This window comes from Pan paniscus, chromosome 1 (genome assembly GCF_029289425.2).
Source record: "Pan paniscus chromosome 1, NHGRI_mPanPan1-v2.0_pri, whole genome shotgun sequence".
Classification (NCBI taxonomy): Eukaryota; Metazoa; Chordata; class Mammalia; order Primates; family Hominidae; genus Pan; species Pan paniscus.
The window spans coordinates 186845892-186871070 of record NC_073249.2 but is presented as its reverse complement, the minus strand read 5'-3'; the positions used below and the strand labels follow the sequence as shown (position 1 = coordinate 186871070).

General features: G+C 51.6%; 1 protein-coding gene and 1 pseudogene across 1 annotated transcript; both read left to right on the top strand.

Moving 5' to 3' along the window:
- The first annotated feature begins 3214 nt into the window (after positions 1–3214).
- On the top strand, positions 3215–17964 carry MFSD2A (MFSD2 lysolipid transporter A, lysophospholipid). The gene is made up of 14 exons (XM_003815415.5): positions 3215–3498; positions 5194–5328; positions 6805–6929; positions 13222–13345; positions 13482–13560; positions 13868–14025; positions 14622–14712; positions 14832–14953; positions 15107–15190; positions 15649–15732; positions 15825–15937; positions 16355–16498; positions 16587–16763; positions 17515–17964. Exons 1-14 carry the CDS (start codon positions 3406–3408, stop codon positions 17576–17578), a joined length of 1593 nt encoding a protein of 530 aa, XP_003815463.1. The 5' UTR covers positions 3215–3405; the 3' UTR covers positions 17579–17964.
- LOC103785535 (small ribosomal subunit protein uS5-like) lies at positions 10515–13208 on the top strand (annotated as a pseudogene).
- Positions 17965–25179: the final 7215 nt, after the last annotated feature.

Here is a 25179-nt window from a genome sequence, read left to right as displayed (position 1 = left end):
TTGTATTTTTAGTAGAGACAGGTTTCACCATGTTGACTACCCTGGTCTCAAACTCCTGACCTCAAGTGATCCACCTGTCTTGGCCTCCTAAAGTGTTGGGATTATAGGCGTAAGCCACTGCACACAGCTGGCATCTTTTTCACAAAGCAGCAGGAAGGAGAAATGCTGAGCAAAGGGGGAAGAGCCCCTTTTATAACCATCAGATCTTGTAACAACTCACTCACTGTCATGAGAACAGCATGGAGGAAACCACTCCCACGATTCAGTCACCTCCACCTGGTCTCTCCCTTGACATGTGGGGATTGTGGGGTTATGGGGATTATTAGGATATAATTCAAGATGAGATCTGGGTGGGGACACAAAGCCTAATCATATCACTTGAGCTGAGGAATTCAAGGCTGCAGTGAGCTATGATCGTGTGTGCCACTGCACTCCAGCCTGGAGGAGAGAGCAAGACCCTATCTCTAAGAAAATAAAATAAAAATAAATAAAATGAGGGTAATAAAAACAACTCTCTCCAGTGGTGTTGTTGGGACTAAATGAGATACAAAGAAAAAAAAAAACAGAAGTAAATGAGATAGTATATTTAAAGCACTTATGGGGCACGCTGCCCAGCATACCAGTGGCTGCTTGGTATTTGGGAGCTGTTGTATTGGCGGTGCCGTGATTCAGTTAGTGGTGACAGTGAGTGTCTCTAGTGCTGTGTTATGGGGCTCTGTCCTGACCAACAACATGGCTGGTGGAGTTGAAGTTGCAAGGGACAGCCAGATCTAAATTTAGAGTGAGAGAAAACAGTGAGCCATAGAACCAGCATCCACAACAATTTCGACAGGCTGGAATAAGCAAGATGACATTGTTCTGTTGTGAGCTTCAAGACATTACAGAAAGCAGAGGATCGGGGAGAGACCTGACTTGACCCCGGCTCCAGTGAAAAGGATCTGAATGATTTAGTTGACCACAACCTGATGGGAACTAATCATGGGAGAGAAAGGCTCTGAAGCCCAGCAGTCTTAGGCTGCATTAACAATGTGTCGCGTCCAGACTGGAAAAAATAATAGGCCTATTGTGCTCGCTTGGTCAGGCCATATCTGGAATCTTGCGTTGCTACACTGACAGACTGGAATCAGGCCAGGAGGGGGACCAGCCTAGCTTCAGCTCCCAGGCACTTGTGCTAAATGCTTCCTGTGCATTTTCTTGTTTCATCCCCAAAACAAATCTATTAGGTAGCTACTATTAATTTTTTTTTTTTTTTTTTTTGAGACAGAGTCTTTGTCTGTCACCCAGGCTGGAGTGCAGTGGCACGATCTCGGCTCACTGCAACCTCCGCCTCCTGGGTTCAAGCGATTCTTCTGCCTCAGCCTCCTGAGTACCTGGGACTACAGGTGTGCCCCACCACGCCCGGCTTATTTTTGTATTTTTAGTTGAGACAAGGTTTCACCATATTGGCCAGGCTGGTCCGGAACTCCTGACTTCGTGATCCACCCACCTCAGCCTCCCAAAGTGCTGGGATTACAGGCGTGAGCCAGGGTGCCTGGCCAGTAGCTACTATTAATATCACCATTTTACACAGGGAGGTTAACTGAGTTGTTCAGAGTCAGCCGCACAGCTAGTAAATGGAGACGCTTAGGGCTTTTCCTAATGGGCTTCTGTGTGCTTGTACCTTAGCAGGGGAAGACTGAACATTCATTCACTGAACACAATAATTCAGGCCCTAAGCTAGTTGGTGGGGACACAGAAGTGAAAAAGATGTGGTTCCTACCTGAGGAGCTCATTGTCAACCGGGGGATACAGATCACTTGTGGTATGGTGTGACTGTGGGAGAGAAGATTTGGGGGCTGCAAGGGAGCTTAGCTAACCAAGCCTGGAGAGGGGAAAAGAGACAGAACAGTGTCACACAGCTTGGAGTCATGGGGCCAGCCATTCCCTTTCCACAGTATTCAGTGCCTCACTTTGGCTCTCTTCTGCTCAGCAATGGCCAAGAGCTGTGTGCCCAGATGGGATCTGCTGGTGTATGAGGGAGCATGGTGTGACCATCCTGGGGCAGATAGACCTTATCTCTCCTCCCTGCAATCAGAGATTTAAAGAAAGGAAGAAGGAGGCTGACATTAAGGAGCACAGGAACCGGGTGGGTGGCCTTTGAGAGTTCCAGCAGCCCCTTCACTAATCAGAGAACTGGAAAGACCAGGGTGACATTCACATAAGGGACTCAGAGGTGGAACTAAAGACTGTTCTTTTCTGGCATCCGTGCCTGCCTTCTGTTCCAAACTAATGCCCTCCCATCTTCTTTTGAGGACCATATTTCTGGGCATTCTCTTTTTCAAAACTATCCCTGTTTCAACCCTCAGTGCCTCTGGAGCCTTGTATCTCCCAGGGCTTCTTGTTGGGGAGACACATACACCCCATTCAGCCGTCTGTAATTTATGCTAAGAGGGATAGAGCAGGGCTGTTGAGAGCAACTGCTTTGGTATCGGACAAAACCTTTCAAGCCTGGCTCTGCTACATAACAGTTGCTTCACTTCTCCAAGTTTCCCCTTCCTGTGCTGTAAAATGGGGATAATAATAGTACCACCCTCACTTGGTGGTTTTTGAGGGCCGAAAGAGATCATATTAAGCATGGAGGAAGCTATCCATAAAAGGCCACTGTTGTCATAGTGTACTAGCGGGCGTAGCCCCGGCTTCTCTCCACGACTTGGGAGCTCCCTTCTGGCAGGGGCAGCCACTGGATTGCCTCATCTTTCTCCCCATTGCCCGGATGCCAAGGGCAGGACGGGGGAATGGTGTGTCTTCGGGGATGAGAGAGAGGCATCAGGAGGGAAAGTGTCAGCGTACGTCCTCTAGGCTTGAAGAAGGAGAGGCCCTGACTCCAGATTTTAAAGTGGGCTTCAGAGCCCCTACCTTTCCTAGGCCTGGGGGTCAGAAGTCATGTGTGGTAGGCCCGACTCGGGGAGAGTCGGACCTTGGGGACCTCGGGCAGATCGGGGACCCCGGGCAGATCACTTTCAGCCTGGGGCCTCGGTTTCCTCGCGCGGTGTCTGGGAGGTCTCGCGGCCTGCTTCTCGGATTGCTAGGAGCCAGCGCAGGCAGATGCCGGTTCCGGGGCTTGGAGAACGTGGCTCGGTGGCACAGAGCCGCCGGGCGAGGCGGGGGCAGGGAGGCGGGCGACGGGATTGGCTGGAGGCGGGGCAGCGGGGCTCGGGGATTGGCCGCAACCGAGAGGGCTGGGCAGAACTATAAGAGGCGCGGAGGGGGCGTGCAGCAGAGTGCGTACCTCGTCTGCCAGCCGGCTTGGCTAGCGCGCGGCGGCCGTGGCTAAGCCTGCTACGACGCGAGCTTGGGAGGAGCAGCGGCCTGCGGGGCAGAGGAGCATCCCGTCTACCAGGTCCCAGGCGGCGTGGCCCGCGGGTCATGGCCAAAGGAGAAGGCGCCGAGAGCGGCTCCGCGGCGGGGCTGCTGCCCACCAGCATCCTCCAAAGCACTGAACGCCCGGCCCAGGTGAAGGTGAGGGCCTGGCACCCCGCGTGGAGGGCGAGGGGAGGGAGGAGGCGGAAATGGGGGATCAGGGGCGTCCCGGGGTCGGCCTGGTCAGGGGACCATTGGGATAGCCAGGGACAGGAAGCCTACGAGCCAGAGAGGACCTGGGGGTACCCTGGGACAGGGGGTGACGGAGAAAAGCTGTGGGCGCCCTCGCCCCCCTTTGCTCGCCCGCACTCCACGCTCTGCGGAGAGGCTCTGCCGGCAGCCCCATGTGATTCCCCGCTCTGCCTAGCCGGTTTCCATTCTTCCGTGTTGAGCGGCTGGGGCTTGCCGCCCCAAACGCCAGAGATGACCCCAGAAATCTGGGAAACTCCCCTTGGTTCCCCATCTCTCATCCCCTACCTCCCACTCCACCCACCTACTCTTGCGCCTCAACTCTGCTGTTAGGGCCGCTCAAGTTCATTCATAAGAACAAGAGCTCTGCTCTTAAAGGAGCCGCGTCCCTCAGGCATTTGTCTGAATGTGGATGTTCGCGCGGGAACGGTGCTTTGCGCATCGAGACCATCGACCACATCCCCAGCCCTGGGGACTTATTGAAGGACCAAATAAAATGAGGCGGCCCCCTAGGAAAGGATCTCAGGCAATAGATACCTTCGTGGGAGGTGACTGCCTTTTCCTTTTAATTTTATTAACTGATCTTTGGAAGGAGCTGGGTGAGCAATTATGCTGTTACTATGTATGAGTAATATCTACTTTCCCTGGGCAACCCAACCTCCCTAGTGCCCCGCCCGGAGAGGGATCAGGCCTGAACCTGGAGGCCTTTCCTCCCGTCTCCAAGGTCCTCTAGGAGCTCGGGGGTGGAGGGCGATGGGTCGGGAAGCTGGAGAGTAGGACAGTTCCTGAGTCCGCCTGAAGCTCTGGCTGCCTATAGTGGTCAGGGATGCTCTGGGATAGGTGGAACAGCTGTGCCTGCAGCCAGCTGGGCCGGGCCCCCATAGCTCTCTAGAGCTCTCACCAGGAGTAGTCAGGTGGATCCTGTCTCTGAGGCAGGGTGGGAGCCTGGGCTGGGCTCGGGCAGCTCTTGGCAGCAAGCGGATTTTCAGGTTGCGGCAGCTGGTGCCAGGTGGGGACAGGTCGGCTGCTGGAGCATGCTCCCCCTGAAACCTGGAAAGGAGCAGTGCCTGAGGCCTTGGGAGGAGTTCTTTAGGGATGGTGGGCTGATAAGTTTCCTTAGAATCTCCAGGAGGGAGGTGGCTTAGGGGCAACTTTCACACAAGTATGGATTCCCCTTTTCCATGTTCCTAAGAATGGAGAACACCTTTCTTTTGTATAAAGTGGGATCTCGGAGATCGAGACCATGCTGGCTAACATGGTGAAACCACGTCTCTACTTAAAATACAAAAAATTAGCCGGGCGTGGTGGCGGGCGCCTGTAGTCCCAGCTACTCGGGAGGCTGAGGCAGGAGAATGGCGTGAACCCAGGAGGCGGAGCTTGCAGTGAGCCGAGATCGCACCACTGCACTCCAGCCTGGGCGACAGAGCGAGACTCCGTCTCAAAAAAAAAAGAAAAAAAAAATTAGGTGGGATCTCCTGGATAGGAACAGGTCAAAGCAGAGTTGTTTGTTCTGGTAGAGCTGGCCAGAGGGATGGTCCTTCCTGTGGAACCTTCTTGGATGGAGGCCAGAACCTTGGGCCTTTCATCTTTTCCTCCTCTTCCCAGAAAGAACCGAAAAAGAAGAAACAACAGTTGTCTGTTTGCAACAAGCTTTGCTATGCACTTGGGGGAGCCCCCTACCAGGTGACGGGCTGTGCCCTGGGTTTCTTCCTTCAGATCTACCTACTGGATGTGGCTCAGGTGAGTGGTCTAAGCCTTCGAGGGCTCCTTCAGCATCCTGAGGTGGGAAAGACTATGCACCCCTGGGTCAGTTCGCTCAGTTTTCCCCATCTGTGAAATGGGACCCCAAATCACTACTTTGCTGCCTCTGAGTCAGTGAGCAAGAAATGAGAAGACCCTGGAAAGTATCCAGGAAGGGAGTGTCTCCACTCCAGGAGTCTTTGCTGGAAAGGTCTGGCAACTCCTCCTTGCCTGGCATGAGCAACAGAGCCTGAAGGGGTAGGCGGTAGAATGAGGGAGAATGGGGCCTGCTGGGGATGCTGTTCTTAGAAGAGACTGGCACACTGTGTTCCTGGCTGGGAGATAGTCAGCTGGCTTGACTCAGAGGTTGGTGGCTGTTGCCAGGCTTGTGGATGAGATGCATCCCACCTTTACCTGAGGAGCAGAAGGGCACTTAGGTGCCAGGCTAAGTTAGAATGCCCCAGTACACAGGGTCTTTGACTGGGAGGGGTACTTAGGGTGAAACAGGACTATTCTGTGCATTGAGAAGCCTTGGCCAGAAGCCTGGCATCCTGAGAATTCACCCTGTCTGGATGGGAGAGTGGGAGGCAGAATAGCCATGACTACCGGGGCTCCTGCACCAGCTGTCTTCTCTGTGTAGCATCTAACTTGGCAAGCATCGCATCTTAGTTGTATCCATTTACAGAGGGGGAACACTGAACTCCAGAAGGAACAAAAAACTTCAGCAGCTTTTTGAGTAACTCCCATGGGCTGGGCCTTGGGTGGGGTGTAAATATGAGGAACCTGCAGTCAAAGTGTAAACCTGTTGTAGTGGGTGTTAGAGCTGGGGTTGGGGGGTTAGACTAGGGAGACTATGGTATGGGGAAGAATACCCACTCCCCAGAGAAATAGCAATAGCAGGGCTTTGATAGATGAGGAGGAGTCTGGAGAGTCTGTATTTAGGGCCTGGGGGGTTTTGGGGCGGGGAGGGGGATAACTTGAGTGGGTAGTGACAAGTCCCTTTTTAAAAAGCATCTATAGGCTCCTTTTTCCACATCCAAGATAGAGCTTGAACCTGTAAGGTAGAGCTCATAACTCCCATTATACAGATGGGAACACTGAAGCACACTGTGTTCACCCCGTGAATGCTCATTCTGATATCAGGTGGTCAGGGGCTCAGGGCTGAGAGAGGGAGGGAAGGAAATGTTTGTGGATTCATTTGAATTGATGGGAATGTTTTCAAGGGCATTGGAGGGAAGCAATTAAGGAGACAGAGCTGGGAAAGCTTCTAAGGAGGCACCCAGTGCTACTGTTATTGGAGAAATGCTATTGTCATTATTAACAAGGCAAGTGAAGATGTGTAAGGTCCATGTGGGAGCAGCTCAGGGTCACAAGATCCTGGCTGAGATAGGGAGGGAGCCTCCGCTTCTGCCTACCAGTGAGAGTTGAGGCGAGTAGAAGGATGAGGAAGTTGTCTTTTGCTTCTCCTCATTCCAGGTGGGCCCTTTCTCTGCCTCCATCATCCTGTTTGTGGGCCGAGCCTGGGATGCCATCACAGACCCCCTGGTGGGCCTCTGCATCAGCAAATCCCCCTGGACCTGCCTGGGTCGCCTTATGCCCTGGTGAGTAGAATATGCCCCTTCGAGGTGGCACAAGGCAGGACTTCCAGCATATCTGCTCCTTGGTCCTTCTCTCTGTCTTGTCACAGGCAGGAGGGTGAGGAGAAGGAAGGAGTTAAAAGCCCAAGGGTGACGAAACCCCATCCGAGGCATCAGCTACCCTGAGCACGGGCACTGGCATGCTCAGCCAGTTCATTTCCAGGGCAGCCAAAGTGCTAGGCTGGGCAGCTCAGGCCTCATTCCTCCCCAGGGTCCACTCATTCCCCTTGGTGAAGCTGGAATTCTGAATTCTCCCACTCTATCACTTTCTGCAGTGGCCGAGGTAGTACTTAAGAGTGGTTAAGCAGTTGTACTCTGGAGCCAGCCTGCCTGGGCTTATTTTATTATTTTTATCTTTCTTTCTTTTTCTTTCTTTCTTTGTTTCTTCTTTCTTTGTTTCTTTCTTTCTTTCTATCTTTCTTTCTTTTTTTTTTTTTAGAGACAGGGTCTCGCTCTGTCACCCAGGCTGGAGTGCAGTAGTGTGATCATAACTCACTGCAGCCTAGAACTCCTGGGCTCAAGTGATCCTCCCACCTCAGCCTCTCGAGTAGCTGGAACTACAGGCACGTGCCACCACACCTGGCTAATCTTTTAAAATTATTATTTGTAGAGACAGCGTCTCACTATGTTGCCTAGGCTGGCCTTGAACTCCTGGGCTCAAGGTGTCCTCCCGCCTCAGCCTCCCAAAGTGTTAGGATTACAGGTGTGAGCCACCATGCCTGGCCCCTGTCTGGGTTTAAATCCCAATTTCCCTACTTAGAGCTGAGTCACTTCACATCTCTGAGTCTCAAGTTTCTTCATCTGTAAAATGGGGATAATAGTTATGCCTATCTCACACTCACAGAGTTGTGGTGGATTAATTTTTTTTTTGACGTTCTTAGAACAGTGCCTGAATTAATTCTACTTCATAAGGTTGATGTAATTTTGAGACTTAAATAAGTTGATACTAAAATACCAAGCAGTGTTTGGGACACTAAGCGCTATGATGACCACTTCAGGGAAGCTCAGCAGGAGAGCTGGCATGTGGTCCCTAGTACAGGCCACACCAGGGGAACTGCAGAATCCTGGGCTGGGAATTAGACTTCAGGCCCAGCCTGCTGCATCTCTACCTCCATGTGGGACCCTCCAACAGCACAGTGATAAATAATTTGGCACCCCTTCAGGGTGGCTCCTGGCAGAGCAGGGGATGGGGTAATACCCGGAATGGGGTAGCAAACCCATAACCTTTGGCACCTTGGATGACGTAAATTACCTTCTCCCTTGGTACAAAGCCTGTGCTACTCAGCTTCAGGGGCAAAGTAGGCGGAGGTGGTGCCACGGATCGGATCAGACGGCAGGGGAGACGCACAGGATAGGCTGTCAGGCGGGGGCTCTGGTTCCCTCCAGGACATCCTGCTTCAGGGTGTGGGGGGGCATACCCCTTTCATCTCCAGCCCATCCAGGCTTAAGTGGGCGCCTTCCTGCCCCAGGGGCGCCCATACCTGGCCTCCGGCCTTCAAAGCTCTTCCCGCAACCCCTCCCCCCACTACAGCTTCCTTTCCCACGAGGCCCCCCACCCACCCCAATCCTGCCAGCCCCTGGCTAAGGCCCAGGTTGGAGCCTTTGATCCAGTCTTCAGGGCCGGGGGCAGGACAGCCTGCCTTACCTGTGCAGGCTGCTCAGGGCTCCCCCGGCGCCAGCCCGTGAGACTTGGCCCTGTGCCCACCTCCCTGGCAGCCAGTAGAAGGGGAGGCTCTGCTGCCACGTCACCTCATGAGGCCCAGCCAATGGGAGGCAGCCGCTCCCAGGGATGGTGGCTGCAGGCCGGGTTACTCCCAGTTACACTGGGTTCCTCAGCAGCAGCTGCTCAGCTGCTTATGAGCAGAGGATGGAGTGTTTGACAAAGGCTGATGAGGAGCTCTTGTTCCCTGAGGAGACAGAGTCAAGAGAGGTGGAGGTGGGCAGGCCCTCCCTGTGGCATGTAGGAACTGAGCAACTTCCTGGGCAGGCGTGGCAGCCAGTTTGGGGAAGTTGCTGGGGGCCCTTCAGGCTGGTTTCTGATCTAGCAGGTGCCTGTGTGCGCATGCTTCTGTGGCTGGTGGTGCCTGTGTATGCCTGCACGCGGGATGGCTCGTGGGCTGAAGGCTGGTGTGCATATGACCTCCCTGTCCAAACTTTTTTTCCTTTTTGTGGTGAATGGGGTCTGGCTATGTTGCTCAGGCTGGTCTCAAACTCCTGGGCTGGAGCTATTCTCCTGTCTCTGCCTCCCTAAGTGCTGGGATTAAAGGCATGAGCATCACCATGCCTGGCCAGACCTCTCCATCCATACCACTTGACCCCTCCTCAGGCCAGGCCTGGAGACCTGGAACCCCCTTTCCTTTCAGTGTAGGAAGAAACTGGGTCTGTCAGGGTTTGTGAACCCTGTATCTCTCTCTCCTCCTGGGCCTCAGGGCAACCCCTGCTTTAAGCCTACATTTAAATCCTCTTCTTGAAACCAGGAAGACTTTTCTTCCTGCCCCCGCCTCCCCCCTCCCACCGCTTTTTTTGTTTGTTTGTTTGAGACAGAGTCTCGCTCTGTCGCCCAGACTGGAGTGCACTGGCGTGATCTCAGTTCACAGCAAGCTCCGCCTCCTGGGTTCATGCCATTCTCCTGCCTCAGCCTCCTGAGTAGCTGGGACTACAGGCGCCCGCCACCATTCCCAGCTAATTTTTGTATTTTTAGTAGAGACGAGGTTTCACCGTGTTAGCCAAGATGGTCTCGATCTCCTGACCTTGTGATCTGCCCGCCTCGGCCTCCCAAAGTGCTGGGATTACAGGCGTGAGCCACCATTCCTGGCCAAACCAGAAAGACTTTGATAGTCACTTTGCCTGGAGTTCTCAAGGCCACTGTGTGAGAGACCAGATGTCAAGCAGGGTCCCATGGGGAGGCTGCAACAGCTGGACCTGAGGTCTCCTTCCCAGCCCAGGGCTTTCTACAGCTCCCCTGGTGTGGCCTGCATTAGTTACGCATGCCAACTCTCCTGCTGAGCTTCCCTGATGTGATCATTATAGCACTTAGTGTCCCAAACACTGTTTGACATTTTAGTATCAACCAAGTCTCAAAGTTACTTCAATCCTGTGAACTAGAGCCAAGGCACCTCCAGTGGCCTTTCAGGAGTTCCATTTCCACTCCCGCCTCATCTCCTAATTCTATCTCCCCGTTCTCTTTACTCCAGCCCTCCTGGCCTTGCCCTTGCTTAGGCCTGATACGCACCTATCTGAAGACCTTTGCACTGACTATTCCCTTTGCCCGGTCCACTCTTGCCTCAGATGTCTAAAAGGCCAACTCCCTCCTCTCATTCAGGCCTTTGGCATGGATGCCACCTTCTCAGTAAGGCCTACCCTGTCCACCCATTTGTGAATTGCACCCTTATTCTAATCTTCTGGAGCCAGCTTTATTTCTTTTCTTCACAGCACTCATCTCCCAACATGTTATATAACCCTTTTGTAAAACTACGGTAAAGTATATGTAACATAAAATTTACCATAACCTTTAAAAAATGTTTACGAGCTTCTCCGAGAAAACACCAAATGGTGGATGACACTGGTGCAGCGGGGGGGGCCCGGAGGCCCTGGTGGCCCTGGGATGGGGAACTCTGGTGCCTTCCGCGGAGGTTTCGGCAGTGGCATCCGGGGCCGGGGTCGTGGCCGTGGACGGGGCCCGGGCCGAGGCTGCGGAGCTTGCTGAGGCAAGGCCGAGGATAAGGAGTGGATGCCTGTCACCAAGCTGGGCCGCTTGGTGAAGGACATGAAGATCAAGTCCCTGCAGGAGATCTATCTCCTCTCCCTGCCCATTAAGGGATCTGAGATCATTGACTTTTTCCTGGGGGTCTCTCTCAAGGATGAGGTTTTGAAGATTATGCTAGTGCAGAAGCAGACCCATGCCGGCCAGAGCACCAGGTTCAAGGCGTTTGTTGCTATCGGAGACTACAATGGCCATGTCGGTCTGGGTGTTAAGTGCTCCAAGGAGGTGGCCACCACCATCCGTGGGGCCATCATCCTGGCCAAGCTCTCCATTGTCCCCGTGCGCAGAGGCTACTGGGGGAACAAGATCAGCAAGCCCCACACCGTCTCTTGCAAGGTGACAGGCCGCTGCGGCTCTGTGCTGGTGCGTCTCATCCCTGCACCCAGGAGCACTGGCATCATCTCCACACCTGTGCCCAAGAAGCTGCTCATGATGGCTGGTATCGATGACTGCTATACCTCAGCCCGGGGCTGCACTGCCACCCTGGGCAGCTTCGCTAAGGGCACCTTTGATGCCATCTCTAAGACCTACAGCTACCTGACCCCCGACCTCTGGAAGGAGACTGTATTTACCAAGTCTCCCTATCAGGAATTCACTGACCACCTCATCAAGACCCACACCAGAGTCTCCGCGCAGCGGACCCAGGCTCCAGCTGTGGCTACAGCATAGGGTTTTTATACAAGAGAAGTAAAGTGAATTAAGCCTGTTTAAAAAAAAAAATGTTTATGAGACAGAGTCTTGCTATGTTGCACAGGCTGGACTCAAACTCCTGGGGAAAAGCAATCCTCTTGCCTCAGTTTCCCAAGTAGCTGGGATAACAGGCATGTGCCACTGCCATTACAGCCATTTTTAAGCGTACAGTTCAGTGGCATTAAATACATTCACTTTGGTTTTTTTGTTTTTGTTTTTGGTACAGTAGGGATACAAACCTGTCGGTTCTCTAATATTTCTTTTTTGGGCAGTGCAGTTTTAACATTCCACATTAAGGATGTAATAATCAAGGAGTTTGTTTGTTTGTTTGTTTGTTTGAGACAGGGCCTCACTCCGTCACCAGGCTGGAGTGCAGTGGTGCGATCTCGGCTCACTGCAACCTCTGCCTCCCGGGTTCAAGTGATTCTCCTGCTTCAGCCTCCCGAGGAGCTGGGACTACAGGTGTGCGCCACCATGCCTGGCTAATTTTTGTATTTTTAGTAGAGACGGAGGTTTCGCCATGTTGGGCAGGCTGGTCTTGAACTCCTGACCTCAGGTGATCCACTCGACTCGGTCTCCCAAAGTGCTGGGATTACAGGCATGAGCCACTGCGCCTAGCCTAAGTACATTCACTTTGTCGCCACCATCACCACCATCCATCCATTACATCCTTCCAAAGTGAAATTACGCAATATTTATCTTTTTGTGTCTTGCTGATTTTCCTTGGCTTAATGTCTACAAGGTTCATCTATGTTGTAGCATGTGTCAGAATTTTATTCCTTATGAAGGTTGAATGGTATATATAACTTTTAAATTATGTCAACTTTTCTGTTTGCCAACTAGTATGTAAGTTCCACAAGGGCAATGATTTTTTATCTGTTCTCTAGTTATCCTAAGTAATTAGAATAGCGCCCAGCCCATAGCTGGAACTTATGAGGAAATGAGGAAACGAGCTTCAGATAATTTAAATAACTTCCCAAGACTAAGTTTTATGGTTAGTTGGTGGAGCTAGAATGGAATCCCTGAAGAGTGGCTCAAAGGCCTTTCTCTTTACCATGGCCTGTGCTGCCTTGCTATACTGATGCCATGGAGTTAGTCCATCCTGAGGTCTAACCCCTTTTGATGGTGTGGAACTCACGTGGGGAAGGCGGACATTTGCCCACCTGGGCCTTCAACTCCTTCACTTGGAGCTGGCCTCTCCTCATCATGCCAGCTTCCCTGTGTGTGAATGTGTGTGTGTGTGTGTGAATGAGGTATGTGTGTGTGTGAATGAGGTGTGTATGTGAATGGGGGTGTGTGTGAATGGGGTGTGTGTGTGAATGAGGTGTGTGTGAATGGGGTATGTGTGAATGGGGTGTGTGTGTGTGTGAATGGGGTGTGTGTGTGAATGGGGTGCGTGTGTGAACGGGGTGTGTGTGTGCGGTTGATGAGTATCCGTGTGAGAACACGGGAGTTGGGGCTGCTCCTTCTCTTTGCTTCCTTGCCCAGCCACCTGAGGTCTTGGACTCCCGTCCTAGCTCTCAGCCCATTAGAGGCTGCTGCCTCTGGACTAGACTCAGGGTCTGACCTCACACTCCATGCCTAGGATTTCAGTCTGGGGTCCCAGTTCCCATCTGCCATTCCGGGCTTGGTCATCAGCCTCTTCCCAGAGGCCCAGGATGGGTGGATTTGGCAGGAGTATGGGGAAGGAAGGAAGAGCTTAGCTTCCTTCCCTGTGGGGACCCTGTGAGGCACAGCAGACTAGGCTGGGCCTGGTCCTGGGCTCCAGCCTCCAGCCTCCACTCACACCCTCCTCTTCCTCAGGATCATCTTCTCCACGCCCCTGGCTGTCATTGCCTACTTCCTCATCTGGTTCGTGCCCGACTTCCCACACGGCCAGACCTATTGGTACCTGCTTTTCTATTGCCTCTTTGAGACAATGGTCACGGTGAGTGTGGGTACCTCCCTTGGGTGTCTCTAGGGGCCGGGAGGAGGGCGGTCCTTGGGGCCCCCAGGGTTGGTACTGGAAGCTACATCGGTGTGTCCACCCGCCTGACCAGCCAATGACCTGTCTTCTATGCCAGTGTTTCCATGTTCCCTACTCGGCTCTCACCATGTTCATCAGCACCGAGCAGACTGAACGGGATTCTGCCACCGCCTATCGTGAGTCTCCCCAGCCCACCTGACCCCACCCTCCAGGGACCCTCCAGCCACACTTCTTCCCTTGCGGGTCCAGCTCTTTGCTCTGCTCTAGAGTGTGGGTGTGAAACCATCTTAAAAATAACTCAATCCCCTTATTGCTCAGATGAGACCTGGAGAGGTGCATATGCATTCAAACCAAGGTGTCACCTACCCCACTACCTCTACCCACCCTGCCTGGAGCTACCGCTGGGCTCCCACCCATTTGACCTTCCTCCCTGGGCCCACAATCCATGAGGCCCCTCCAAAACACCTCCTTTTCTCCTGCCAGGGATGACTGTGGAAGTGCTGGGCACAGTGCTGGGCACGGCGATCCAGGGGCAAATCGTGGGCCAAGCAGACACGCCTTGTTTCCAGGACCTCAATAGCTCTACAGTAGCTTCACAAAGTGCCAACCATACACATGGCACCACCTCACACAGGGAAACGGTGAGGCCCTGGGCAGGGCAGGGATTTGGGGAGATAAGGAACAGTGAGGTAGTTTGTAGTCATCCTAAAGATAGTAACAGCTAGTGTTTATTAAATAAATGTTGGGCATTTGATATACATAACAATTAATGCACCCAATATACCTACTTTGCAGAAAAAGAAACTGAAGCTTAGAGAGGCTGAATAAGTTGCCCAGAGTCATAAAGTTAGTGAATTGCAGAGATTTGGGAAGATTTGAATTCTGGGCTGTCAGACTCTGCAGCCTGGTTTCTGTTTTTTTCCTTTTATTATTATTTGTAGAGACGGGGGGGGGGGGGGTCTTGCCAAGTTGCCCAGGCTGGTTTCAAACTCCTGGGATTACAGGTGTGAGGGCTGCACTCAACCAGCCTGGTTTCTGAGCATGTTGTGAATCTTAACTGTCCAGCCTTGGGAAGCAACAGCAGGCCCGGGATGATCCTCCCATTTCACACATGGAGACAGTACGCTCCCAGAGGGGAGGGGACTGGCCCAAGATCATTGAGTGGGGCTGCTGGAACTGGGGTGCTGGGATGAGCTCAAACTGACCATCCTTGTATGTCGCCTTCACCTCCTTATAGCAAAAGGCATACCTGCTGGCAGCGGGGGTCATTGTCTGTATCTATATAATCTGTGCTGTCATCCTGATCCTGGGCGTGCGGGAGCAGAGAGGTAAGGGGGTGCCTGGGAAGGGGTGCAGGCCTCAGCATGGACAGCTGTATCTTTCTGCCTGGCCCTCAGGCTTTGGGAGGGGTCTCTGCTCCTTCCTCACTGTCCGCTCTGGCCCCCAGAACCCTATGAAGCCCAGCAGGCTGAGCCGATTGCCTACTTCCGGGGCCTACGGCTGGTCATGAGCCACGGCCCATACATCAAACTTATTACCGGCTTCCTCTTCACCTCCTTGGCTTTCATGGTGAGTGGGTTCTGACATGCTCAGCCTGAGAAGGGGGTGTAATGGGAGCGGGGTGAGCAGAGGTCTCTGGGGCTTGGGGGATGTCTTGGGGAGGCTCAGCCCCAACATCACCTCCTTCCTTGCATTTCCTTCCCTACCTTGCTCCATGCCCAGCTGGTGGAGGGGAACTTTGTCTTGTTTTGCACCTACACCTTGGGCTTCCGCAATGAATTCCAGAATCTACTCCTGGCCATCATGGTGAGTGGGGCCTGAGCAGGGGCGGGCAGCCTGGGCTGAGGTGACATAGGCTGTGGAGTGGTTCTTGGAATAGGCAGAAGATGTTTCTCAGGCTGGCCCAAGGTCATGAAAGGATGAGGGAGGCTTCTCAGGGTATTTGGTTGGACCTTGCGAAGGTAGGACTGTGAAAGAAAGAGTTTGAGGTTAGATGTTTGAGTAGTGAGCACAGCAAAAGCAAGGGCAAGGATACCAGGAACTTGGCTCAGAGGTTTGAGAGGGCAGCAGACAAGGTGGGCCTGGACCAGCTCTGAGCTCCCCTGGGGAGCCGTCGAAGGTGCCTGTCATCTTCGTTGCTGCCCACATGATGTCATCTGGCTGCTCTTGGGCAGGGCTGGGAGCCACTTTGGGGTTCTGGGAAGGGCAGGAGGGGCTCTGCGGCTCTAAAGCACCTCCCTTTAACCCCCTTTGTCCATCCACAGCTCTCGGCCACTTTAACCATTCCCATCTGGCAGTGGTTCTTGACCCGGTTTGGCAAGAAGACAGCTGTATATGTTGGGATCTCAGTGAGTGGGGTTGAAGAGCAGAGCCTGGGTTGAGTTGGGATGTCTGGTGGGAACCTCCCAGCTGACTCATCTTCCTGCACCCCCTTCCCTAGTCAGCAGTGCCATTTCTCATCTTGGTGGCCCTCATGGAGAGTAACCTCATCATTACATATGCGGTAGCTGTGGCAGCTGGCATCAGTGTGGCAGCTGCCTTCTTACTACCCTGGTAGGTATATACAGGCCCCCCTCCTCGGGTATCTCCAGCCCCTAGTCCCCAGTTTTGAAGCTCCTTGGGGAGAGTTCTATGCAGTGTTCTCCCACAGGCCATTCTGTGGGTCCAGGTTAGGAGTGGGGGAGGTCTGTCCTGTACAGTTGTACAGGTAGTGAGCTTTGCAAGAACACCTAGTCAGAGTGAAAAATGGGGGCTGTAATCTGGCCTGGGCTCCACTTGCCACGCTGAGCACCTCCAGGCAGGGTTACTTCCTCTTAGAGCAAGAGGCCTTTTCTTATTCATGTGAAGGTCCCATATCCTCACTGAGCTGTGTACCCATGGTACTGAAAGCTTCCAGAGGGCCACCTCTTCTCATTAACACAGAGGCCCGTTAGGTGGGTCGGTCCTCATGGCTGTCACTACTCTGCGCAGGTCCATGCTGCCTGATGTCATCGACGACTTCCATCTGAAGCAGCCCCACTTCCATGGAACCGAGCCCATCTTCTTCTCCTTCTATGTCTTCTTCACCAAGTTTGCCTCTGGAGTGTCACTGGGCATTTCTACCCTCAGTCTGGAGTGAGTGGGGTGGGGACCTGGGGCAGGACTGGGCAGGGCCAGGCCCCAGGTGCCCCATCTTCACCGTTCTACCCCCTGGGTCCCATAGCTTTGCAGGGTACCAGACCCGTGGCTGCTCGCAGCCGGAACCTGTCAAGTTTACACTGAACATGCTCGTGACCATGGCTCCCATAGTTCTCATCCTGCTGGGCCTGCTGCTCTTCAAAATGTACCCCATTGATGAGGAGAGGCGGCGGCAGAATAAGAAGGCCCTGCAGGCACTGAGGTGAGTGGGGAGGGGACAGGATGCTGGAGGAGGGGACGTCACCGTGTCTAAACCCTCAATTTGTGTCTCCTGTGGCCAAGTCCAGACTCACCCCCCACACATCTTCTCTGGACAGCCGTAACACTTAAGTACGCACCAGGCACTGTGTTAAGTGGTCTTACCTTTATTCAACAAATACATACTGGCTGCCTACTATGTGCTAGGCATTGAGTGAACAAGACAAAAATCTCTGTCCTTAAGGAGCCTGTTATAGGACGTGTGCATCCATCACCTCCCATACCCCTCCAACAACCCTAAGTATCAGGTTCTTAGGGTTCCCCCTCTACAGGTGAAGAAGTTGAGGTTTCAGCAGGAAGAGTACCTGGCCCAGCTGAAAGGGGCGGAGCTGGGGTTTGAGCCTCAGCATTCCGGCTCCAGAGACTGCACTCTTCATCAGCCTCCTGGCATATAGGACCTCGAGTGTGGCCTGACCCTGCATCTGGGGAAACCAGTGGGCAGGCTGGAGTGAGTCATGCCAGCCCGTCAGCCAGCCCAGGCGAGAGTATAGATCTAGGGTTTGCAGTACCCTGTGTGCAGCAAGGACAGTAAAGAGACCAACCAACAGTTGAAAGTGGGAGTGAGCAAACTCTGTGTCCCGTGGTTCACTTTACTCCGACAGCAGGGCCAAGATCACGTGAGGAAGGAGGCAGGTGGGGCTGAGGAGGGGTAAGGATGGATGCTTCCTCCAACCCATCTCCTCTCTCTCTTGCAGGGACGAGGCCAGCAGCTCTGGCTGCTCAGAAACAGACTCCACAGAGCTGGCTAGCATCCTCTAGGGCCCGCCACGTTGCCCGAAGCCACCATGCAGAAGGCCACAGAAGGGATCAGGACCTGTCTGCCGGCTTGCTGAGCAGCTGGACTGCAGGTGCTAGGAAGGGAACTGAAGACTCAAGGAGGTGGCCCAGGACACTTGCTGTGCTCACTGTGGGGCCGGCTGCTCTGTGGCCTCCTGCCTCCCCTCTGCCTGCCTGTGGGGCCAAGCCCTGGGGCTGCCACTGTGAATATGCCAAGGACTGATCGGGCCTAGCCCGGAACACTAATGTAGAAACCTTTTTTTACAGAGCCTAATTAATAACTTAATGACTGTGTACATAGCATTGTGTGTGTATGTATATGTCTGTGAGCTATTAATGTTATTAATTTTCATAAAAGCTGGAAAACAGCTGCCTGTTTCTGTCTGTGTCCTCAGCCACTCACTGAGCCCTTCTGCCTTAAGACTCCGTTAGAGGACACACTGAGCCCCAGGTGCTACTGGGTGGGGGCGAACATGTCTGGAGTTGTGGCTGGAGTGCAGTGGCGCAATCTCAGCTCAGGCAATCCTTCCTTCTGCTTCACCCTCCCGAGTAGCTGGGACTACAGGCATGCACCACCACGCCTGGCTGATTTTTAAATTTTTTTGTAGAGATGGAGGTTTCACTATGTTGCCCAGGCCAATCCGTCTCACTGGACTCAAGCAATCCTCCTGCATTAGCCTCCCAAAGTAGTGGGATTACAGGTGTGAACCACTACACCTGGCCTCTTGCTAAGTCAGGACTGTTCTTATTTGAAAGATAAGAACACCCTAGTGTAGAGAGGGATTTAGCTAAAGTCACGCAGCCTTTAGTGACCTAACTGGAATTTTATCCCAACTCTGTAAGACTCCAATACCGTAATCGCCACTGTCTACTTCCTTGTGTCTGAGAATGACCAGGGGACCGGCAGACAGATGCTTGCTCTGGGTGTGCCTGTACACTGTGCTTCCTGCCTGGTGCATGCCTGAGCCTGCAGGGCTGGTGGGGCTAGAGGCCTGTGGGGTCCCTGGAGACTGGTGGTTCTTTCTCCACAACTGTTACTGATGGTATTGAAAGGTGAGAATGTACCTGCTGGATGTGTGTATCAGATGAGGGAGGATTTTACCACAGACGCACTGGTGACAAAAAAAACCAAACACCTCCGGTAGGGAACGGGGTGGTGGGGAAGGCCTAGTTGGGAGACTTGGCTAACTTCCATGGTATGAATAACTCCCACCATAGCCAGTTTCAAGTTATCCATGGTTGTTCATTTGAACATTTCCTAAACATTTAGTAGTTGGCTTTTACAAGCTGGTAGGAGCTTGCCTAACACACCACTGGGTCTCACACTTAGGCCAAGCCCCCAAAATCACAAGAAGGCAAAGCTGGCAGGATCAGGAGCTACTAGTCAAATCTCCTGATTTTATAAATAGATAAATGAGGCCCAGACAAAAGAAGCTCTTAGGCTATTCTGGCTTGGTTCTTACCTTGAGTGTGGGGCTCCGTTTTGGGTGGGAGGGAGGTCCACCATTTTTACTGATGAAGTTCTGCCAGGTTACTTGATAAATTACATTAAGCGTTACTAACAGGCATGGTTACATGTGTGTAATAAGTATGAATTCAGTTAGTCTTCAGATAGTTGTCAGAACTTCCGTATGAGGAAGGTATTATTGTCATCCTCACGTTAGAGATAAGGAAACTGACGCAGGGAAAAGTTAAGTAACCTGCTCAAGGTCATTGGACAGTCACTGGAAGAGCTGATACTTGAATCGAGGTTGGCTATAGTGCCTGGGCTCTTAACCACTACTTAAGGCTGTTAGGTGAACCAATGGTTTTGTCAACACCAAGGCAAGTCACACACTGTCTTTGTATCAGCCATCTCATGTCAGGCTGTCTGGGCAAGGCAGGAGCCTAGAGTCTGGTCTGGCCTCTGGAGCTGGCCTGCTCAGAGACTCTGAGATAATGTTTATAGAAGCCCACTTATACCTCCTCTCTCCCTCCACTCTAACCAGTAACCACCAAGTCCTGTCTTTAAAAAAAAAAAAAATTAAAGTTTTCAGCTGGGCGCAGTGGCTCACGCCTGTAATCCCAGCACTTTGGGAGGCCGAGGCGGGCAGATCAACTGAGGTCAGGAGTTCGAGACCAGCCTGGCCAACATGGTGAAACCCCGTCTCTACTAAAAATACAAAAATTAGCCAGGTGTGGTGGTGCATGCCTGTAATCTCAGCTACTCGGGAGGCGGAGGCAGGAGAATCGCTTGAACCCAGGAGGCGGAGGTTGCAGTGAGCCAAGATTGCGCCATTGCACTCCAGCCTGGGGGACAGAGAGAACCAGTCTCAAAACAGAAACAAACCAAAAACAAAACTAGCCAGGCGTGGTGGCACATGCCTGTAATCCCAGCTACTTGGGAGGCTGAGGGCAGGAGAATGGCTTGAACCTGGGAGGCGGAGGTTGCAAAGAGCCGAGACCATGCCATTGCACTCCAGCCTGGGCAACAGAGCAAGACTCTGCCTTAAAAAAAAAAAAAAAAAAAGTTTTCCAAACCACTCAAGCTTGTTTCTTTCTTAGCCCTACAATTACTTCTCAGGCATTATGCTCTCTTACCTGGGTGAATAGACAAGCATCCTGTCTTGTCTCCTTGACTTTAATTTGATCTCCTCACCTTCTTTCTGCAAACTATCCAAGATAACTCAGTAGCTCTCCTGTTTAGAAACATTTCTGTAAACTGGGTGTAGTGGCTCTGCCTGTAATCCCAGCTACTGGGGAGGCTGAGGTGTGAGGATTACGAGGCCAGGAGTTCAAGACCAGCCTGGGCAACATAATAAGACCCTGATTCTATAAAACAAAAAACAATTAGCCAGGTGTGGTGGCTTGCACCTTGTAGTTCCAGCTACCCAGGCAGCTGAAGCAGGAGGGTCTCTGGAGCCCAGGAATCTGAGGCTGCAGTGACCTATGATTGTGCCACTGCACTCCAGCCTGGGGAACAGAGGGACACCCTGTCTCAAACAAAACAAAAAGTTTCCTAGAAATCCTTCTGTGAGTTCCTGTCTGAGTCCCCTACTGACCTCCCCAGGCCCAGATCTAGATGCAGCTCTTTTTGCAGGCCACCTGCGTGACCCTGGTCTTGCAGCTCCTGCTGCAGCTCTACCTGGCAGACACCCATCCAATGTGTCTTGACTCCAGCAAGCCCCTCTGAAGCAGTCCCTACCCCTCTGCCTTTGGGACATCTCTGAGGGATCGTCTCTTTCATCGTGGTCTCCCACACTGAGCCGAGGGCCAGGCATGGTGGGGTGCGGCAGGCACGTGGAGCTGAGTGAATGGGAGCTGTGACCAGAGCAGGCTTTGGCTGGGCGTCAGACCCAACTCCCACTGACCCACTGTGACACCTCTCTCCAGGTCACAATTTCCCCAAACTTCCTATGGGGATTTAGACTTTTCATTTTTTCTTTCTTTCTTTTTTTTTTTTTTTGAAACGGAGTCTCGCTCTGTGGCCCAGGCTGGAGTGCAGTGGCGCCATCTCGGCTCACTGCAAGCTCCGCCTCCCGGGTTCATGCCATTCTCCTGCCTCAGCCTCCGGAGTAGCTGGGACTACAGGCGCCCGCCACCGCGCCCGGCTAATTTATTGTATTTTTAGTAGAGACGGGGTTTCACCGTGTTAGCCAGGATGGTCTCGATCTCCTGACCTCGTGATCCACCCGCCTCGGCCTCCCAAAGTGCTGGGATTACAGGCGTTAGCCACCGCGCCCGGCCAGGGGATTTACACTTGAACACCCTTGCTTCTCTCCAGTTTCACACTCACAGAAAATTGCTCTCCTCTTCCAAGATCCCCTGTTGAATTCTTGGGGACTTCTTTCGGGGTGGGACGGGTGAAGAGGAGAAGCAATGTCTGTTGGGTCATTGGCTACTCTAGGTCCCTTCTGGACAGATCATACCTACTTATTCTTGGGAGAAGAGCCATATTGACTTCCTCTATGCTTGGATCCAGCATTACTACAACAAACCCTGTCTCTCCCTCTTCACTCGGCCCTGCTGCCCTGTCTTGCCAACCTCACAGCCCATCCACACCTCTGGTAAGGACCAGGTGCAGCTTTGGCGCCACCTGCTGGAAGAAAGGAGCAGCACCTCTACGTTTCAAAGAGGAAATTCCAGATCTGACATTGTTTTGGAATATCGATTCCATTGATCCGAACAGATATTTACAATGAGTCTACTATATGCCATACACCAACTAGGCTCTGAGGACAAAGTGGTGAACAAAATAGAGCTTACATTCTCAGTGGAGATCAATGACAAATAAATAATTTCAGATCGTAATAAGCATCATGAAAGAAGCGAGGTGATGTGATGGAGGAAACTGGTACGGAACTACTTTAAGTCAAGTGCTCAGGAAAGAATGTCCTGAGAAAGTAACATTTGGCTGGACACAATGGCTCATGCCTGTAATCCTAGCACTTTGGGAGGCTGAGATGGAAGGATCACTTGAGCTCAGGAGTTCGAGACCAGCCTAGGCAATATAGTGAGACCTCATCTCTACTAAAGATAAAAAATAAAAAAATTTTAAAAAAAGAAAGAAAAAGAAAGTGATCCTCATGAAAGATGAGAATTAGCTAAATGTGAAGAGAGCTTAGAGGGAAAGCGTTGCAAGTAGAGGAGACAACGCAGACCCCAAGGTCCCAAAGAGCTTGGAATATTGGAAGGACAGAAAGGAGACCAGTGTGGCCAGAGTGTAGTGACTGAGGCCAGGCACGATTGCTCAAGCCTGTAATCCCAGCACTTTGGGAGGCCGAGGCAGGTGGATTACCTGAGGTCAGGAGTTCGAGACCAGCCTGACCAACATGGTGAAACTCCATCCTACAAAAAACACAAAATTAGCCAGGCGTGGTGGCGCATGCTTGTAATCCCAGCTACTTGGGCAGGAGAATTGCTTGAACCTGGGAGGCGGAGGTTGCGGCGAGCCGAGATCGTGCCATTGCACCCCAGCCTGGGCAACAAGAGTGAAATTCTGTTTCAAAAAAAAAAAGAGAGTATCTCAGGGAGAAGGAACAGCATGTGCTAAAGCCCAGAGGCCAGGGAGATCATGGTGGAGTCAAGGAACAGAAAGGCCAGTGTGCCTGGAGCACAAAGATTGAGGGAATGGGATGCAAGGTGAGGCTGAGGATGAAGGCAGAGGCAGATGGTCCACAACATGGCTTTGTGGGTTGTGTTAAGCATTTTGGTCCTTATCCTAAGAGCAGAGGGAGGCCATTGAAGAATTTTAAGCAGGGAAGTCATATGATAGATGAAGAGTTTGGAAAGACCTATCAGCTGCTCTGAGGAGAAAGAATTGAAGAAGGTGAGAAGGGAAGCTGGAAGACCAATGAAGAGGCTGCTCATGTAATGTTCCAAGGATGAGTGGTATTGATGAGTACAAGACGAATGGAGGCAGTGGAGATAGAAAAGGACTGATTTGGCAGCTGGTAGGACTGGATATAATTGAGATGGAGAGGGAGAGGGGGAGAGAGTATGAAAGTGATGTCTATATTTCTTTTTCTTTTCTTCTTTTCTTTTCTGAGCTGGAGTCTCACTCTGTCGCCAGGCTGGAGTGCAGTGGCACAATCTTGGCTCACTGCAACCTCCGCCTCCTGGGTTCAAGTGATTCTCCTGCCTCAGCCTCCCAAGTAGCTGGGATTACAAGCGCGTGCCACTACACTCAACTAATTTTTGTATTTTTAGTAGAGACGAGGTTTCACCATCTTGGCCAAGATGGTCTTGATCTCTTGACTTTGTAATCCACCCGCCTTGGCCTCCCAAAGTGCTGGGATTACAGGCATGAACCACTGCACCTGGCCTATATTTCTTTTTCGTTTGTTCGTTTTTAAGAGAACATCTCACTGTCGCCCAGGCAGGAGTGCAGTGGCACGATCATGGCTCACTGCAGCCTCCACCTCCCAAGCTTCAGCGATCCTCCTGTCTCATTTTTTGATTTTTTGTAGAGACAAGGTCTTGGTATGTGGCAAAGGCTGGTCTCGAACTCCTGGGCTCAAGCGATCCTTCCTCCTCAGCCTCCCAAAATGTTGGGATTACAGGTGTGAGCCACGGAGCCCGGCAATGCCTAGGTTTCTATCTTGGGAAACAATGAGTGGGACTTCTAAACACAGCAAACATGAGCAAGTTTGGAGGCCAAAAAAATTCATTTGCCACTTGTTTGTAACATTTTCATATAAATAGGGAAGAAATCACACTTAGGAATTCCACTGTCAGGGACAAGCCTACAAACTATCACCAGTACTACTATACAACATTTCTTTTTTTTTTTTTGAGATGGAGTTTCGCTCTTGTTGCCCAGGCTGGAGGGCAGTGGCGAGCGATCTCTGCTCACTGCAACCTACACCTCCTGGGTTCAAGCGAGTCTCCTGCCTCAGCCTCCCAAGTAGCTGGGATTATAGGCATGCGCCACCATGCCTGGCTAATTTTGTATTTTTAATAGAGACGGGGTTTCTCCATGTTGGTCAGGCTGGTCTCGAACTCCTGACCTCAGGTGATCTGCTCACCTTGGCCTCCCAAAGTGCTGGGATTACAGGTATGAGCCACCACGCCCAGCCACTATACATTTCATTGGCCAATATAAACAAGCAATATAAATTGCATTAGATAATGTAATTAGACAAGAAAAAGAAATAAAAATTGGAAAGATATATGTAAAATGTTTAATTTAATTTTATTTATTTTTGTTTTTATATATTTTTTAAAAACAGGGTTTCACCATGTTGCCCAGGTTGGCCTTGAACTCCTGGACTCAAGGGATCCACCTGCCTTAGCCTCCCCAAATGGGATTACAAGAGTAAGCCACTGCACCCGGCCTGGTAAAATTATCTTTATTTGTCAATGACATGTTTGTATCCCAAGACAACCCAAGTGAATCAACTGAAAAGCTACTATAAACGATGAGAAGTCTCAGTAAGGAAAAAGGGTATAAAATTACTACACAAAAATCAATCCCCTTCATATATACAAACTGCATTAAGCTAAATTGCATTGTTCAATGTAATAACCACACCACATTGCCTATTTAATTTTAAATTTAAAACGAATTGTTGGGAATAACGTTCAAAATCCTAAGGAAATTGAATACTCAAACACAGGATTCTTAGCAAAGCAATTTTACTTCTGCGCAGAGGGGTGCTTCTCCTTGGCCAGTCGCCATGAGAGCACACCTGAACAACGGAGCACAAGAGCCTTTATTCCTGACGCAAGTCCTGCCCCTGTACCCTTTTCCCATTGGCTGGGGTCGGGTCGTACACTCTAAACTAATCCTGGTTGGCTAAACATTTGAACTTTTTTTAGATAAGGTGGGCATGTAAGGGAGAGAGGGGAAAGGGAGAGAGGTATCTGCAATGAGCGAGAGAGCTAGTCTTCTTTCCAAATAAGGAAAGGAATGTGAGCTGGTACTATTAACGCCTGGTACTGTGGCATGTCTGGGCATGTAACAAAAGCAGAAAGGAAGAAAAAAAACGAAAAAGAAAAAAGGGGTGGGTAGGGGGGTACTATAAATTAAAGGATAAAGGATTGATCAGGCTATTTGAAGAGAAACCTCATCATATCCCACATAATTGAAATCAAATAAATTT